General features: G+C 45.6%; 1 protein-coding gene across 2 annotated transcripts in view; it reads right to left on the bottom strand.

The window, feature by feature from the left end:
- CARHSP1 (calcium regulated heat stable protein 1) overlaps positions 1-16,728 on the bottom strand; it is a 34,894-nt gene that overhangs the window by 4,072 nt on the left and 14,094 nt on the right. For both annotated transcript variants that reach the window (XM_048062921.2, XM_013197281.3), the window contains exons 2-3: positions 13,267-13,459; positions 10,226-10,348 (exon numbers count right to left, since the gene is read on the bottom strand). In XM_048062921.2, coding sequence (XP_047918878.1) covers positions 10,226-10,348; positions 13,267-13,439 — 296 coding nt within the window. In that variant the 5' untranslated portion in view covers positions 13,440-13,459. The remainder of the gene's footprint in view (positions 1-10,225; positions 10,349-13,266; positions 13,460-16,728) is intronic.

Raw genomic sequence — 16,728 nt, 5'->3', positions numbered from 1 at the left:
CAGGACCTTTGAGAGAGTTTCTGCCATAGATGAAGTCAAGGACTGTCCTGTGTCAGAGGCTGAGCGTCCTGCTGCTGCCCCACGGTACTACAGCTAAAACACAAACTGAGGGTTAGGTGAGGGAAAGCATGTTCCTGACATATCGTATGAATTGGTACCTGAAAGCCTAGCATTGAGGGCAGCAGCCTGAAGACCTGCAAGTACCACGGGAATACCCTGGGGATGAGGAGCCAACCCAGTGCAGGCAGACCTCCCCAGCCAGCCTGCACCCCTGTGACGGACAAACTAGGCATCAAAGACAGGGATCAGGACACCACCACCAACAACAACAAAATACAAACACTGGAGAAAAATAAAGTGCAAATGAACACTTGATTGTTCTGCTGAGTGCAGTAACTCATGAGCATCAGCTACGACTGTGCATCATGCTGCTGCAGTGCTCATGCATACAGATGAATGAGCCCTCAGTCCCCCGAACAAAAGGACTGTTGTTATTTGAGCTAAAAACACATTGCCACAAGCAGTAACACACAACACAACCCCATGTAGGGCAGCAGTCCCACCTGAGCAAGGTAACAGTTTTTGGTGGAAGACGCTACCACACAAACGCATTATCTACACAAAAAAAAACACTGGATTAGCAAAAAACAGTGAACAGAAACATTTCCCAGCTCAGATGTAATGAGTGTAGACAATACGAGCCGATGCATAAAGTCTACATTGACTCAAGTGCAGCTGAGCCACTGGAACAAATTGTAATGAAACATGTTTCTTCATCTGGCCTCGAGCAGCGGGACCATCTGCAGACAGGATTTCAGGGAGCAGAGGCAGAGCTGTTACTTGAAGCTGGAACTAAAGCAGCGTCTCCTCTTGACGTTATGGCTGCCCACTCCACAACCCCAAGCATCACCTTTGATTCCTGCACAGAGGATGAACACGCAGAGCAAGCAGCGAGCTCAGAAGTCACTGCTTTGCAGGAACCAAACAGAACGGATGCCCTGCCCAGGAAAAGATCTTAAGTTTGGCTGAAAAGTCTTTTTCACAAACAGGAACCTTACATGTTCTCTAAAAGCTCCTGTAAAACAGGATGAGATGCAGTTAGCAATATAAACATTTGAAAACTGCAAAAGGTATTAGTAGGTGGGGTTAAGCGAGAAGGAAAGTGGAGTCACGCTGTCTCTTGAAGCACCAGAGACACACCCATACACAAGGACAGTGTTTTAAGCTCCTGAAAAAACAAAAAGCAATTAGATATCACTTGAATATTCAAGTGAGGAAGGAGTACAGCTCAAGAGCTAAAAATGATGTGGCTTTTGTTGGGATGTGTTTGGCTTAAAATTGAAATATGAACATATACCAGGATGAGCTCTGGTAAGAAAGGGGTTGCAGGTGCACTGGTAACCAAAGTGGTGCTGTTTTTTCCATGAAAATAAGAACAAGCAAATTGGTATGCGCACAGAAGTGGTATGCCTAACGTCCAACAGGCTGCAGTCAGGGAGAGGAGAAGCAACGGGAACACGCCAGACTAGAGGACGTGTCCTCAGCTGTCACTGAGAGCCACCGCATCCCTCGGCAGTTGTTAGACCACTGGTTGGAGTGTCATCTACAGTCCCTCGTCTGCACAGAAAATAAAAAGTACATTAACTCATTTAAAAAAAAAAAAAAAGGCAATTTTCTGACCCAAGCTTCTTAAGCTTGAATCATGAGGTTAATTACTCCTGTTCCTTTTACCAGTGAGGTCACATTAGCCCTGAAAAATGCACAGCCCTAAGGATTACCCTGAAGAATACACTTTTCTCCACTAGAAAGCACTTCTTAACAGGATCAAGCATTATTTTGACAGCATCAGATCCTTTCTTGGTTTCTTACCTTATTCAAACTGACGCTACAAGAGACTGAAGCTTGTGATAAAACCCTCATTCTATCCCAGCACTCCTTTTTCTCATCCCCTAGTTTGTCCCTTTTTTGCTTGACCTGATCAAGACCAGGACTGTCCTTTGCACAGCTATGTGAGAAGGCTGTGGCCACACAAGCAGCTTGAATTTCATACTCTGTTTTCAGCCTCTGAGCCTGTCTCCCACAGATCAGATATTCTTTTCTTCCCTGCAGCCTTCTGACTACTCCTTACTCTTGGTGCCTACCAAATACACCATTAACTCATTGTCTCCTGCGCACATGAAAAGCGAGAGGACAAAGGTCTCAGTCTGCAGCCTGATTACACCTGTTTGTGAACAGTGTAACAGCAGTGTTTGCCCACCAAATGCTGCTTCTGGAACAGTGGTACTGGGTAGACGCAGACTTGCTCCAGCAGCAGTATCGCTAAGTGATGCTTAGAAGCAGGAATGAACAGCACCCAGATTACGCAGTATTTTTGGTGGTGTCAAGAAAGAACACTGTAATGGCACTTGAAAGCTGATGAGATGGCAGAGCCCCACACTGGATGGCAGAGCTGCAGGAAGATCCTCCATCAGGAAGCAATTGCCTTAAGTGCTGGGAGGTAAATGAACTGGAGGAGATGGGAGAACGTAAACAGAGATCTTGGAACAGATTCTGTCTGCAGCAGCTGCTCTATACACAATGTAAGTTACCCAGATAAGTTAGAAGAAATTAAACAGACTTCTTGATGTTATATATTGATGAAATATTTTATATCTTTTCTACAAATACATATTTTATAACTATGTAATTATTTTTACTCTATTTAATGTTGATCTAAAAACAAATGCATTAAGAGACTTGTACACATATTCCTATTCAAACTAATGCCTATTTATATATCCAGGAATTTTAAGACATTTTGATAAATTAAGCTAAAAAGGTGAAATGTTTTCCTGATGTTTGTGTCAGAGAGAGACACAAAGTAAGCTTTAGATTATCCAGTAACTCCCATTTCCCAGCTCAGTGCCAGTCTGGTGCGGTAGAGCATTTTTATCTTGCACTATTTTTAGGGAGCTGGGAGGTTATTAGGAAATTACCTAAATAAGAAATGTTCTAGCTCTTCCTCCTCACAGCTGTTATTCATATTCCAAGGCACTAGTTAAACCCTCTGGGACAAAGACGAAGTCAAATGGAAACATTTTCGAACACGAGTTTTCAGTGAATTCAGAGCCATGTTGGTCAACAAGGCTGCCACGGATCACACCACGCAGCCAGCTCCCACGGACCGACGGGCTGCGTTATTTCGGGGGCTTCTCAAAGCTCATTTCACTCCTCAGCATGCCCCCCAGAACCCTTGTGTTTTTACTAAACAGCAGACCCAAACAGAAGTGAACCACCCTGAGTTACTAATCCCGAATGCCCTCCCATGCAGTCTCAGCAGATATCAAGGATGCCAGCAATGACTTTACAGCAGCAGGCAGGCAAACCAGAAGCACGGTGCCTCTCACCCACCGGTCACACTCATACCTGGGACAGACAAGTGTGAAAGAGGTCCAAGCAGCGAGGAATCCCAGCTGTAAATAACCAAGGTCTCACCTATAGGATTGCCCTGGTCTCTGGGGGATCTGGCCCATTGCAGAGATCTTCCCAGGCGCTGCCACATCTCCCCGCTGAGATCTCTACTCACGGTTTTTGAATCCATGCTTGGGGATAGTTACGTCTCCATACCTGCTCGGCAGCCAGTTCCACACCAAGCAGCCCACTGGGCACCAAGAAGGAAGTGGTGATCGCAAGAGGCAGAGCTTTCTAAAGAGGCCTACCAGGACTCAGACGTACAGAAAACGCCCGTTCCTACAAGCATCCAGCTTGGATCCTGTCACAGCAATACCTCCCGTTTGCATCCAGAAGCCAAAGCCCTGGTTAGTCTTCTTCTGTGCTCACTAACCAGAGTCTCCATCCTCGGGCACTTACAGCCTCCTGCACAGCCCACTGCCCAGCTTGCAGGCTACGTCTCACCCTTCCCTGTCATGGCTTTTATCACTCAGGTGGAGATTCTGGAAACGCTGTGCTACAATCGTGGCCGCAGCAAGCTGGCATTCCTTGCAGCATGCAGGTTTCCTGAGCCAACCCGGGGGTAGACGGGAACCCTAAGGAAAAGGTTGTCCATGTTTTGTTAACATCCAAACCCCTCCCAAGTAAGAGCTGCTGTTCTGCAGCCTCTCCTCCCCCCGCAAACAATTTACTTATTTCAGACGCTTCAGCAGTTGCAGAAAGGCACCAGGAGGGGAGCACATCAGGAAGGAAGTGTGCAGCTCAAAGCAGGCAAGTCATCGAGTGCCTTGAGTACTTGGAAGGAAACCTGAAAGCTCAGGTTTGGCTTCCCAGCAGCCCCAGAACAGCTGCCTGCAGCCAGCAGAAGCTGCTGCTCGTTCCCAGGAAAGGTACAGGGGCTGGACGGGTCCGTTCCCTCAGCTCACACTCAGCTCTCGGTTTGTTTCTAATTACCGACTAATTTCCAATCCGTATTGTTACACCCCACTACGAGAGCAGCAGCACAGAAGATGTCAGCATTAATGTTGTGCATTAAGCACAGCGATCTGGCAGAAAGTCAGAGGAAGGCAAGCAGTGTGATAAGACGCCTCCATGGGTGTGGACAGCTCCGAAAGTCAGGCTCGGCGATGCGGTGGGACAGTGGCCAGGACACAGCTGGGTTCCTCCCTGCAGGAAGACGTTGCTGAGAGCATGTCTCCAGCACAGCCAGAAACCAATTGCAGCAGAACAGGACCGTATCTCCACCTGGGATCCCACTGGGAGACCACTTCTGTGGTTGTTTTTTTCCCCCAGTACTCCCGAGCTGCGGGCCCTAGGAGCATATTCTCCTGAGGTCACTACACAACGTGTGAGCAAAGCACAGCAAACTCTGCCTCTCTCCAGGGACCCAAAGGTGCTGTGCAGCAAAGCCCTTGGGGAGGTACAACGCCAATTCTACAAAGCCATCGTTAGACACGGGGTCAGGAAAGCAGCCTGAAGGACACCCTGAAGGCCTCTCTGCAATGCAGCATTTTCCCCTTCAGAGCCAAGCTCCAGCAAACTGCAGAAAACCCACAAGCACTGCACGTGTTTTTTTCTCCTGTTCCAAGAAGTCAGCTACTTTTTCAAATGAAACTCCTTTTTTAAAAAGTGTGGTCATTAATTCATCAGTGCTCCCTGGTGATGTCTCCTTGCCTTGCCTTTGCAGGTACACAGGCTCGAGGCCAAATCCCAGCCTAATGCAAAGGCCCCGAGGGTAAATGAGACTCCTGCGTGTGCTCACCCCCAAATACACTGGGAAAGCAGATGCGCGGGATTCCTGTGTACTGCCCAAAAGCACATCATCTGACCTACAATTACAGGCACCTCCAACTCACCTCTCTCCACCCCACAGCCCGCAGGGCTCCCCTTCAGCACAAGGTGCGGGGAACCTCGAGAGCCACCACCCAGGGGATTCCCCAGCCTGCTCTCCAGAAACATGCCACCTCTGCAGGAAGAGTATGAAGAGTGAAACTGAAGCCCCAGGGGCGGTTACATTCCAGTAATGGTCAAAACATGAAGAAGTTGTGAGAGCTGAGTTACTCCAGCCATGAAACACCAGCAGAGGAGGTAAGGTGTTGAGGACGATACAGTTCTCAGCACTGGCACTACAACACCACCATCAGTTCGGTGACAGCGGGTCACAGAATCACAGAGGCTGGAAAAGACCCTTAAGATCATCAAGTCCAACCATCCAGGAAGGTGGAAATGAAAGAATTAACAGTACTTGTCATTATTTAAAAATTAACTAAAGGGTTTACAAAAAAAATAAATTATTCCAGGTGAACTCGTTTTCCTTTGCTTCCAGCCTTCCAGAGCCGTAATCTTGAACTACAATCTCAGCGACTCCTACATCCCCATGCTGCCAGCTAGGGTTTTACACTCACTACTAGCAAGCACATTTTGTTTTCTGTTCCGGAGATGGGCATAGTACTAAACTGAGCACAGTAAAAAAAAAAAAAAAAAGCCCACATTTTCCTAGAACAACCCTTTGTACCAGCTTGAGAAGTACTTCCAGCAAGTGCAAGGAAGCAGGACTCGCTATGCACATAGCACAGGAAGCACCAACAAGCCTGGGGCTCGCACCTTCGGCTGGCTGGCAGGGGCAGGACGACTCCAGCACAGCACCAGCCCCAGCACGTGCAGAGGGGAGCAGCCGTGCAGGTCGGTACGCGAGAGCTGGCTCCAATCCGTCCATCCGAACAGCGGCAGCGCTGCCGTTGTGGTGCAGTTTCAGCCACAGATGCTTCATCCCCAGACCGGCCTGCAGAGGTGCCACGAGTGCTGCCAGGAAAGTGCCACCGCCTGCAGTGACTGCCACCAGAGCTGCCACCACACCTCGCTACCTGCCGCAGGAGGGTGGCTCGGAAGGAAATGCTACCACCTGCCCCCAGCAGACATCGGCATTTCGAGAGAACTGCAGGCTGCCCTGGCTCACGGTGCGGTTCTGTGTAGTTGCACCTCCTCAGTTCAAAGAGGAACCAGCCCAACACAAGTGTTACTAAAACCCAACCCAAACCAATTCTTCTCCCCATTCCTTAGAGCCACCTGTTAAAACAGACAAAGCCACACCGACAAAACCCCTTTAACAATTGCTTTCCAAACTGACATTTTAGACCGTATTTCCCCGTACCCAGTAAATCCAGCTCCCCAGTAACACAGCTTTGCTGCAAACTCCATTCATAAACCACGTCCGCACGACAAAAGAACAGTATTCACCTTAAACTCTGGCAGATACTGCAACTGAAAATATTGCAATGCCGAAAGAAGGAGCGAGAGTTTGAACGCCACATGCCACACACGCTTGAACTTATTTTTAGGCTAACACTCATTCACTTATGGAAATGGAAACATCATGTTAAGTGTAATTAGCTTTCCCTTTTTTTTTTTGTAAGATATGGGAAAGAGAAATTCCATTTCACAGAAGGCATTTCCATTGAAGTGTTACCTTGCTTCCCAAAGCTTAGGAGGAAAAAAAATCTTTCAAATTAAATTTTTATGTTTAAAAACTTATTAATCTGCAAGATTGGCAGCTGCTCCTGACGGTCAGAGCATTCACTGATCACCACAACGTAGACTGCTCTGCTGTGTTCTTCACAATCTTACTGGATCTAAACTGGCAGACCATTTTAATCATGTTCCCGAAATCCTAGCTTTCAGGAAGAACTGATTCAGCAGAAACAATCCTCTTTCATTTCACAAGTAGATGTCTATAACGCACTGAGACAGTGAGCAGGTTGATGTCTATCCCACATTCAGGTTCAGCTGAGGAAAACACCTCGAAAAGCACTGCACGATAAACCTAAGCAGTACCTCAAAACCCACGCTATGCACACCAGAGTCATTGGAGTCTTCCTGAGCCACGGTGATGGTTACAGCATGCTGCTGTAAAAAGCAGTTCTCATTAGTAAAGAGCAACGTTTCTAACTCACAGTGAAATCAACTGAAATGAAAGACATTATTAATTCATCTTTCCAGTGCTACCTTGCACCAGAATTAAGATAGTGATACCATCGCCTTCTAGCACTAAAAGCTGTTTCCAACTAATTCAGACACACTTAGAGTAATTAAAGAATAATAACTTGCTGAAAACTTTTATACTTTGTACTTTGATAATAGCACTTTGTAATAACATGTTCGGGCAGAAACATCAGCTATGTTGAATCTAAGCTCTGAGATTATTCCTACATAGAAAACACTAAAAATTATGGCCCAGTCCTGGTTCAATGTAAAAAAAAAAAAAAAAAAAAAAATCCCGTTGACTTCAAAGGAGCAGAATTTAGCCTAGAAGACTCGCATAAAGTGCATCCTTCAGTCTTACAGAATTCATATGAACTAACCTTGCTAAAACATCTCTGAAAGAGCAAGGAAAATGATCTTTGAACACATAAATTACATGCTTAAACTGGAAAGACATCATTCACCTGCTCTGGAGATGGAAGGAGGAGTGAAGGGTCATAAAGCAAGGGAGAGGTAGGTTGAACATCAGAAACAATTAAGAACCAGGTCTGTTCATTCTAGGAAGAGATCAGCCAGGGAGGCAGTGGATCCCCATCACTGGAATTGTTAAGAGTAGGTTGGGAAATGCATCTGCCAGAAAGGCACACGCACCCTCCAGCAGCGGGCAGGGCAGAGGAGGTCCCCTCCAATCTTCTCATCTATGGTGAACAGAAGACACCTGCTCTGTTTTAAGAGATCTGCTGTGCTACAGAAAAACTACAGCATGCCCTGCTCTGTACAGCGTGACACAGAGACGGGCTGTTCTCCACCAGCACAAGAATTAAACTGAAATGAAGCAATTAAAACTGAAGAGAAGCAGCATGGCCTGAGGGCTAGGACACCAAATTGAGACCTGGGAAGCCAGAGCTTAGGCTGAAGCTGGAGCTTGCCATGCCCTGCCCATGCATCAGCTCTCCCCCTCTCATCCTTTATCTACTCCAGCTTTTCGCTGCAGGGGCAGGCTGAGGGCATGGCTGAGTAAGAGTGAGGGTAAACAGAGAACTTGACACACGTCAGCAAAATAAACATGCTGAAAATACATCAAGAAGTGTGATTGCTCACGAACTTTTACAACCACAATGACTTGTTCAATACTGTTTTTAGGATAGATCAATTGGGTGGAATAAAGGGGAAAGATGGCATGCCACATCCAGGCCATATTCATTTAAATATAGTATAGCGATGGCTCAGAGTCAAAGCGTTTTGAAAGCATCCAGGATTGATATGGCAAGTAGCAGAGCCCACAAGAAGGGACACCTGTGAGATGGGGCCTCTCACACAGACCACTGAAATCACTGCAGTCAAAAAGTAACCTTTATAAAAGTCATATAGGTCCTCAGCATAGGAGACATACTGGGGTCTTAAATAGAAACAGTGAAACATCGCTGGAGTTACAGCTGATTGGAGTGGGATTGAGGGCAGGAGCAGCACGTGTACCCAGAATGGTCCATCATGCAGTAAACATTTCAGAAAAATTGGAAGAAGGCCAATGTGCTCAAAGGACACATGCTAACCACGTGAGCAGGAAAGATAACTGGGGCCACCTGAATAATTTGGTAAGGCTTTTATTGACTTACCACCGGATAACCACTCCAAACAAAAAATGAGGATTATACAGCTTCAACATAGTAAGCAATAGGTAGATTAAACGTGGTGACAGATCTAAAAGAGGTTATTGGAAAATAAACATTCGGTGATCTTAATACTGGCCCACAGAAAACAGTTTCGGCCCCCAAGCTGGTCAACATCTCAATCTGGAAACAAATATAAAATTGTCTACTAAACCTTGCAGATGAGCCAAACAGATACAGAAGACAGTGCAGTCACAGAGCGCTCTGGATGCCTTGGCAAGCAGGGCCTATTCCAGTCAGATGTGCTGCACTGCAACCAAATATGAAGTCATGTGTCTGGGAGCCAGGAATGCAGACCCTGCTGCCAGGGGATGACAGACTGCATCTGGGACTGCACCAAACTCACACTGCAGAGGATGCAGAGGTCAGAACAGATAAGCAATTCAGCAGAAGACTAAGGATTAGAAGGGCTAATGCTATTATGGGACATATAGAAAGAGAAACAGAGCAGGAGTGGTGTGGAAGAGATTTTTCTCTCTGTATACTGAAACTATCCATACATTTATATTCGTTATTTTTAAGTGATATTTAAATTCTGCAGCACAGTTAGAAAAGAAACTGGAAAGATTGTTTTAGACTGGAGAAAAAAAATGAGGAAGTTGAAAAGTTCCATTTGTTTGATTTATCAGAAGGTATATTCAGAGGTGATAAATATCAGTGTTCAAGGAAAAAAAGCGTGGGTGCTAATGAACCTGTTAACAGAGAAAGTTTAGCCATAAGCTGCTTGAGACTGAAGCTAGGCAAATTACTTTTCTTAACAGTGAAGGTAATTAACCTTTACTTTAATAATGATAAAAGCGGTGCAAAGTAAAAAGTGAATTTTCAATGTCAGAAAACTTTAAATTAAAGCTGGGTACTGCCTAGATGATTTGCTTCACATAAATGCAAGCTTCTTTGTTTGGGTGAAATCACACAGCTTATTCTAAGAGATCTAACACGATCATCTACAAGTTTTCAGCTGAACAGATTTATAATAACACTGGCAGTCAGAGATTATGCTGTTCTTTTTCCGTAACATCCGCAGAACTGCTCTGTGCTAAGATAAGGGTGACAGATTACAAACCATTCTTGGCACGTGATGTGTCACAAGCGTTCCGTAATCAAGGCAAACTGGAGCTCCAGCTTCCCCGGTGACCCGGACAACTTACTCAGAAATGTGTACGAAGATGTCGGGTCCTCCATCTGCGGGGGAAATGAAGCCATGGCCTTTGGAGCGACAGAAGCATTTGCAGACACCTTTGTAGATGGGACCCTCCGATGCTCTCACAGTTCTGCAAAAATATAGCAGACAGAGCGGTTCGTTGCTGAGCGGGGATGTGACAGCTTCAGCTGCAGCATGTCAAACAAGTCGGCACGGCGACCCAAGTACCCACTTGCTCCCCAGCGAGTATATTCCTCTGCAGCAACTGTTTACTAGTGTCACGCTGCACATGTTCTGCCTGCAGCCTTTTGAAAGTGGGATAAAAGTGATGAAGATATTGGCTAGCATTATAATCCATCAGCTGCCATCTTGAATCCATCTACCGCATCATCCTGCCTTTTCTCAGAGACACTGTATCTGAATTTAAGTATTTATACATTATAGGAGTTCTGGCAGTCCAGTGTGCATCTAGGTGCTGTGTGCACTTCCAGAAACTTACAGATAAGTGTGTGCACGTAGTATCGAGAGAATGCAGTGCATAAAGGCACACATAAATGTCTCTATATGTATGTACATAAATACCCACACACCCTTCTGCAGACGATGTCTACTGCTATCCTGCCAAACTAGGATCAATGAAGTCAGTACTCCACCTCCTAATGGCTCCAGCAGGCTAACTGGTACAGACAACACCCATACTCAAGACTGATCTCTTAATCCACCATCACGAGGCTTGTATTTAAAATGACACTGATTTTAGACAAACCCTTTGGATGACTTAACCACCATCAAGAAAAACAACTTACATGAACGCATCCTGACAACTGTGTGACTTAATCCCCTTCCCCCCCCCTTAAATATACTGAATCTTCAGAGATCCAAATTCAATAAATAACAAAGCCAACTGTCTTAGACATCTTACATAGTTTACATGGAGGAGTTACTAAACCAGGACCTTCTCATGACATGATTATCCAGTAAGTTACTTCCATGTTAGAAGATGATTTCTGTGGGACTCTTTGAATCAAACCCTCAGTAAGTGATTGTGGTGCTATTCGGTTATATACATCGAGACAGTTTTGAGATTACTTTCATAATGCTTCAAGTTTCCTGAAGTCTTAATAAATAATTAAAAAACAACAACAAAAAAAACCTGCTCTGCTCCAGAAGTTATATTAACATTAAAGAAATTAGATTTGAAAGGGTTAAATTTCCATTAAATCATTTCATTTCCAGTTCTATAACGCTGTCGACACACCTGACCCCCCCAAGTGCTCATTACACAGAAAAGCACTCACTGCCCTAAATAAGCCATTAAAGCTCAACTGCATCTTTCAAGGAGACAAAGCACTGTGAAGGATAAGGCCTCACACTTGCCAATGAACCAAAATTAAATAATCTCACTGAATAATAAACCACTGCCTGGTGCATTTGTCTTTTCCATACAACTGTGAGGCTAGGGCTCACTTAAGCCTCTTGTTTAAAGACTAGACTAAAAAAAAAAAATTAGAAGCATTTTGATTTTCAGGGCTAGCAAATACAGCAAGATTCCTACACTAATTAATGATTAAAGAACTATGGGAGCAAAATAACCAAATTCTTTAATTTTGTAGGAACCAGACTAAGATTAACAGCTCAGAAGAATTACAAAGAGTTCATTATTAACACAGTGCTGAGACGAGCTAGTCTGGAACTGGTTTTTAAGGTCAATCCCAATTATCAAGTCCATTATGTTCTTTTTAGCAATATACTTTCATTACAAAGTTTATGGCATCTGAAGCCTTTCAGAACAAAGTAAAATTCTGTTCTGCTATGTTTTCACCTTATTTTGAACAGAGAATTGATACAAAGCATCATTGATAATACAAAGCGTCACTGAGATTTATCCACACATTTTTAAATATCACTTTTGAAGAAAAAAGCTGGGTAAAAATGCAAGGAGAAAAAAAATAAAAGAGGGAAAAACAAACAAAAATGCCAACTAAATTACATAGCACAGAACAGGCTAGTTGCTGGGTTGAGATCTTATCCCAGTGTTTCACTCAGCACTGCCAGACCACCCTTACACAGAGGTAACTGTAGGACTGTGCCAAAGACACAAAGGATTGACCAGAGCTTCACGCTGTACCTGCAGACCCTGATTCAAAGGCCACCGTGATTAATAAAGAAGCCCTTGTTGCCTTCAGCAGGTCAGCACCTCACCAGGAAGCCCACTGCAGGCACTATACATTTTTTGCAACAGCCAAACAATGCAACATCATCCTGTGCTGCTGTGCTGTGGAGGAACCCCTTTATGGTGCAGGCTCTCAGAGTCTGCACTGCACCACAGGAAAGCTTGGGGAAAGCCTGCCTCTGCTGTAGGATCACCATCTCTAATAGCTACAAATAGCAACACACCTCATTTTATGAGAAACTAAGTAATTTTACGGAATCGAAGAGATCAGCCTCCATATCTTGAAAACAAATGCATTCTTTTACATGTTTATTTGAACAAACCCCCAGAAATCTTAAGACACAGATATTAAAGCTGAATTAAAAAGAAACGAGTCCTCTGAAAAGTGGAAAAGTGGTCATGAACCAGCCCTAAAATGTGACCTGACTGATGGTAGCACAGGTGTCAGGAGTGAAAGAACTAATCCTCCAGGGGTGGTGAGGAGATGAGGTCAAAGGAGGAGGTTGAGCTGATAAAGAAACACTGATGAATGACGGGAACTGGTCCACCACGAGCCTCAGCTCAATGTGCAAAGTGGAGCAAAACTTCAGACAAGAGGAATCTGTTTTGAAGAGCCTCAGTATATTTTCCTCACCCTCTAAATCTCTAGTCTTAAAGAGGGGAAAATACTTTCAATATTCTTTACCCAAACAGAGTGTAGAAAAACTATAGGCAATTTAGACTAACAAACCTAGCAGGATTAGAATACTGGGGGGGAATAAAATAGCAGTAAAATGCCAAAGCATCCTCCAGACACAACAAACTCCACCTCCCCTCACCTTGGTGAAAGCAAACATTTGGCTGTGCCTACTAAATGCAATTTCCCCAATACTCACGCTGAAAATGTCCTGGTCCGCCGGGTGGGCAGCGGACTGGGAATGAGGTACCCTCTCATGGGAGACGGGGAGCGATCTCTGGTCCTGCGATTTTCAGGCAAATGAAGAGAACTGGGTGAGTGCACAGAGGAGGAGGACTGCTCCAAGGTGGGTGAAGTGGGGTCAGAAGACATTCCTGATGCCTGAGAAAAACCTAAAGAGAGGAAGAGATCTGACTTAGCCCAAAATGGAATTTTTCATATAAAGTCACAAATTCTTCAGCTTATGATTTTGTAAGAATATGACTCATTTCCTGCAGACGTACATGCAGACATAGTTGCAGGAAAATCTCCTGCTCTGTCAGTGAGTTCATTTATTATTTTTTTTTTTAAGAGTTCACAGCTTTTGTAAACTGTAGAAGGCAGCTCCACTGAAAGCAGATCACTTCGCAGCTAACACGAGGTATTGTGTTTTGTTTACTCCTGCCTCTCTTGCAGGCAATGGCTCCCAAAGTAGCGCTCAGCCCCAACATCAGGCATCAGCGTGCCCCAGGCAGGCCAGGTTTGACAGCACTGCAAAGCCTCCTGTAACTGCACACAAACAGGTGCTACAAGAAAGAAACACCACAAGAAGAAGTGCAGGAATACAGGCTACATCTCCACTGCTGGAGGTTATCTTCACTGTGCAATCACCAATGCTAACTTCATTCGCTGTGGCTGCTGCCCAACTATTAGCACACCTCTGGCAGAGCTTGTAACACCTTCACAGCTCGACTGGAAGATGAAAATGACACAAGTGCTCTTTAATTCGCTTCAAGTGGGGTCAGACAGTTAGTTTACTCTGGCAAGGATGGGGAACATGTGTGAAGCCAGCAGAGCTGGAAGGCAGTGGCTGACTGCACGGAGGTGAACACGCCGGCCTGCAGACCTGGCAGACACCACAGGGTGCTTTGGTGGGCCTAAGTCTGCTATGGTCTTCCTACAACTACTCTGCGTGTGCATTTAGACTCCTCACTACCCAAGCCAGATTTCCTCTTATTCACGTCCTACAGCAGGGGAGGAAGGTCCCTTTCTCAGCCCACCAACAGCGACACGTGGCTCATCACACAGCAAGCAAAACTCTGAGAATCCATGACAAACAGCAGCACTTCTGCATACACTTACAGGTGTAAGCAGGGACAGACAGAAGAGAAATAAATCAGCGTTGCTCTGTTATTACTGTGGAAGTCCCCTTCCAATGTGGAAGGGGAATAAGCAATTCAAAACCAACCAATAACCCACTGCATTCTTATTTAAGAAAATCTAAAAATAACTGGATGAGTTAGCAAAATATGTAGTGATCTGGGTCAAGGAAATAGCATGAAGGCATGAAAAGCTGTCTTTAGGACCAATAGTCTCACTGAACTGCCATCTCTCATCACCATTTTGCACCCTCCTTTCCACACCCACGCTCCCCAGCCCATGAATTATGGAGTGGATCCCTCACACAACATTTGACATGAAGCCTTCTTGTCAATGACAAATTCCCATTACTTCTTCTCGAAACTAATAACTAAAATTAAAAAGGCCTCTTAGGAATGAAGTCACCAGGGAACAAAGGCTTTTATGTTTAATTGTTCAGGGTGCTGAGAAGGTAGAAGTGGATAGTCATGTTCCCTTGTGTACCAGCTTGAGCTTCCCACCCTGCTCTCAAGCACAACAGCTCAGCTGGAAACAAAAGCATGGCTTTAAATTGTTTAAATATGGATGGCATTTGCAATCCACTAGATAATGCCCTGCCCAGCATCACGGCCAACATTCAGCTGAAACCAAGAGGCTAACACCAAGGGGATGGGATTTTCCAAAACTCCTCGAAAAAGGCTCTCGCTGCACTGGCTGGTGTGTGGAAGTCTCATCAGAGTTTAGAAGGCCTCTCCTTTGGGCATCTTGCTGTCAAGGAAAGCGTGCTATGAATTTGCAGGACTATAACTCTAATAAGTTGCAGGAAAAAAATGAACAATTAAAACTGCATTCTGACAACTCAGCACCTGATCTGAGCTTCTGCATGAGTGAAAACGCAGCTTTCACAGAACCACACGCTTTCTCTCATCTAAATATAAAGCAGCTCGTCAGGTGATGAGCAAAGTGCAGATCTCTTCCCCCATCTGCAGCAGGGTAGTCAAGCCAACCATAAAGTACTGTCGGTCTCCATCCTAAAATAAGGGCAGAGAGGCAGAATTTTCCCTCCTTTCTTTACAACACAGATGAGCCACAAATATTTACAAACAAAGCAGGCTAAATGGATTTAGAAGAGTGCTAACTTAGGCTATTGTTCCCATTTATGTTAGTTTGTGTGTCCTCTGCTCTGTAGACACAAACTGAAACGTGGTGTGGAACACGAAGTGCCATTTCGCTGTACAAATAGCCTTTTGTTCTCTGCCCACAGCCACAGCAGATGAACAGCCTCGTAACTTCTGCCACACGAGCCCCAGACCATGACGGGAGCCCTGTGGGGGTGGATGCGTGGAGGCCACAGCTGGAGGCCGCCTGCCCACCACAGCGAGGGGCACAGCTCAGGAACAGGACAGGTGCTGGCGAGTGGCTGTAGGAAGCCTGTGGCTTAACCAAGAAGGTCTGCTATTTTAGCTTATTTGTTATCATGACGTTGGTTGTGCACAGATTCACTTGACGGCATCCCTGAAGGAGCAGAAGCACCAGCCCCGCCCTGCGCGCCGCTGAGGAGACGCCGGGGCCGGGCCGTGTTGACACAGGAAGCCACCAGCAAATGCCCAAACCAAAACCCGCATCCCCAGTCCTCCCGGCCTTCCCCTCTCGTGCAAGCCTCACCTTCCAAATGCAGCTACCAATAGCTTTTACAGAGGATTTTCTGATGTTGTCCTAGGCTCTGAACTGAGCCCTGCAATGCAAGAACAGCCCTCTGACAGCTCGCTACAAGCCCTGCCTCAGCAGCACAGCTTCCCCTCTTCGTGACTAGCTGAGCACACCTATTTTCCACACATCGCTCACCAGCCCACCATCTCCCACCCCGTTTGGCTTTCTTTCATCCCTCCAGTCCAGCCACGACCCTCCACTTCACCGTGGTGATGAGGACATGGCACGAACCCCATGTAGAGCCAACAGAGCACCCGGCATGGCTGTGCCTCAGGGGGCAGCCGGTGCTCTACAGCAGCACCTCGTAGCTGCCCAGACCCCAGCTCAGCAAGACTGCGTCTACAGCAGAGATGAGGGACACTCAAGACAGTATCTGTCTTCTCCTCGAGCCAGCAAAATATTTACCTTCCAGTATTTACAGAATGAAAGCAACGTGATGCAAGGTGGTGATATTTTCAGGCTCTCTGCTTCAGGAAGCTCCGACCACACACCACCCTAGCCTTACGTCTCCCCGTATTTCAACATGCGGTACTTATCTTTGAGCAACACAGATTTGTTGTTGTTGTTATTTAAAAGCTGTAGGAATGCGCCACACTAAAATATAAATTAAATA

The sequence above is a fragment of the Anser cygnoides genome, chromosome 15 (genome assembly GCF_040182565.1).
Source record: "Anser cygnoides isolate HZ-2024a breed goose chromosome 15, Taihu_goose_T2T_genome, whole genome shotgun sequence".
NCBI classification, from domain to species: Eukaryota; Metazoa; Chordata; class Aves; order Anseriformes; family Anatidae; genus Anser; species Anser cygnoides.
This window is presented reverse-complemented; position numbering and strand designations above follow the sequence as displayed.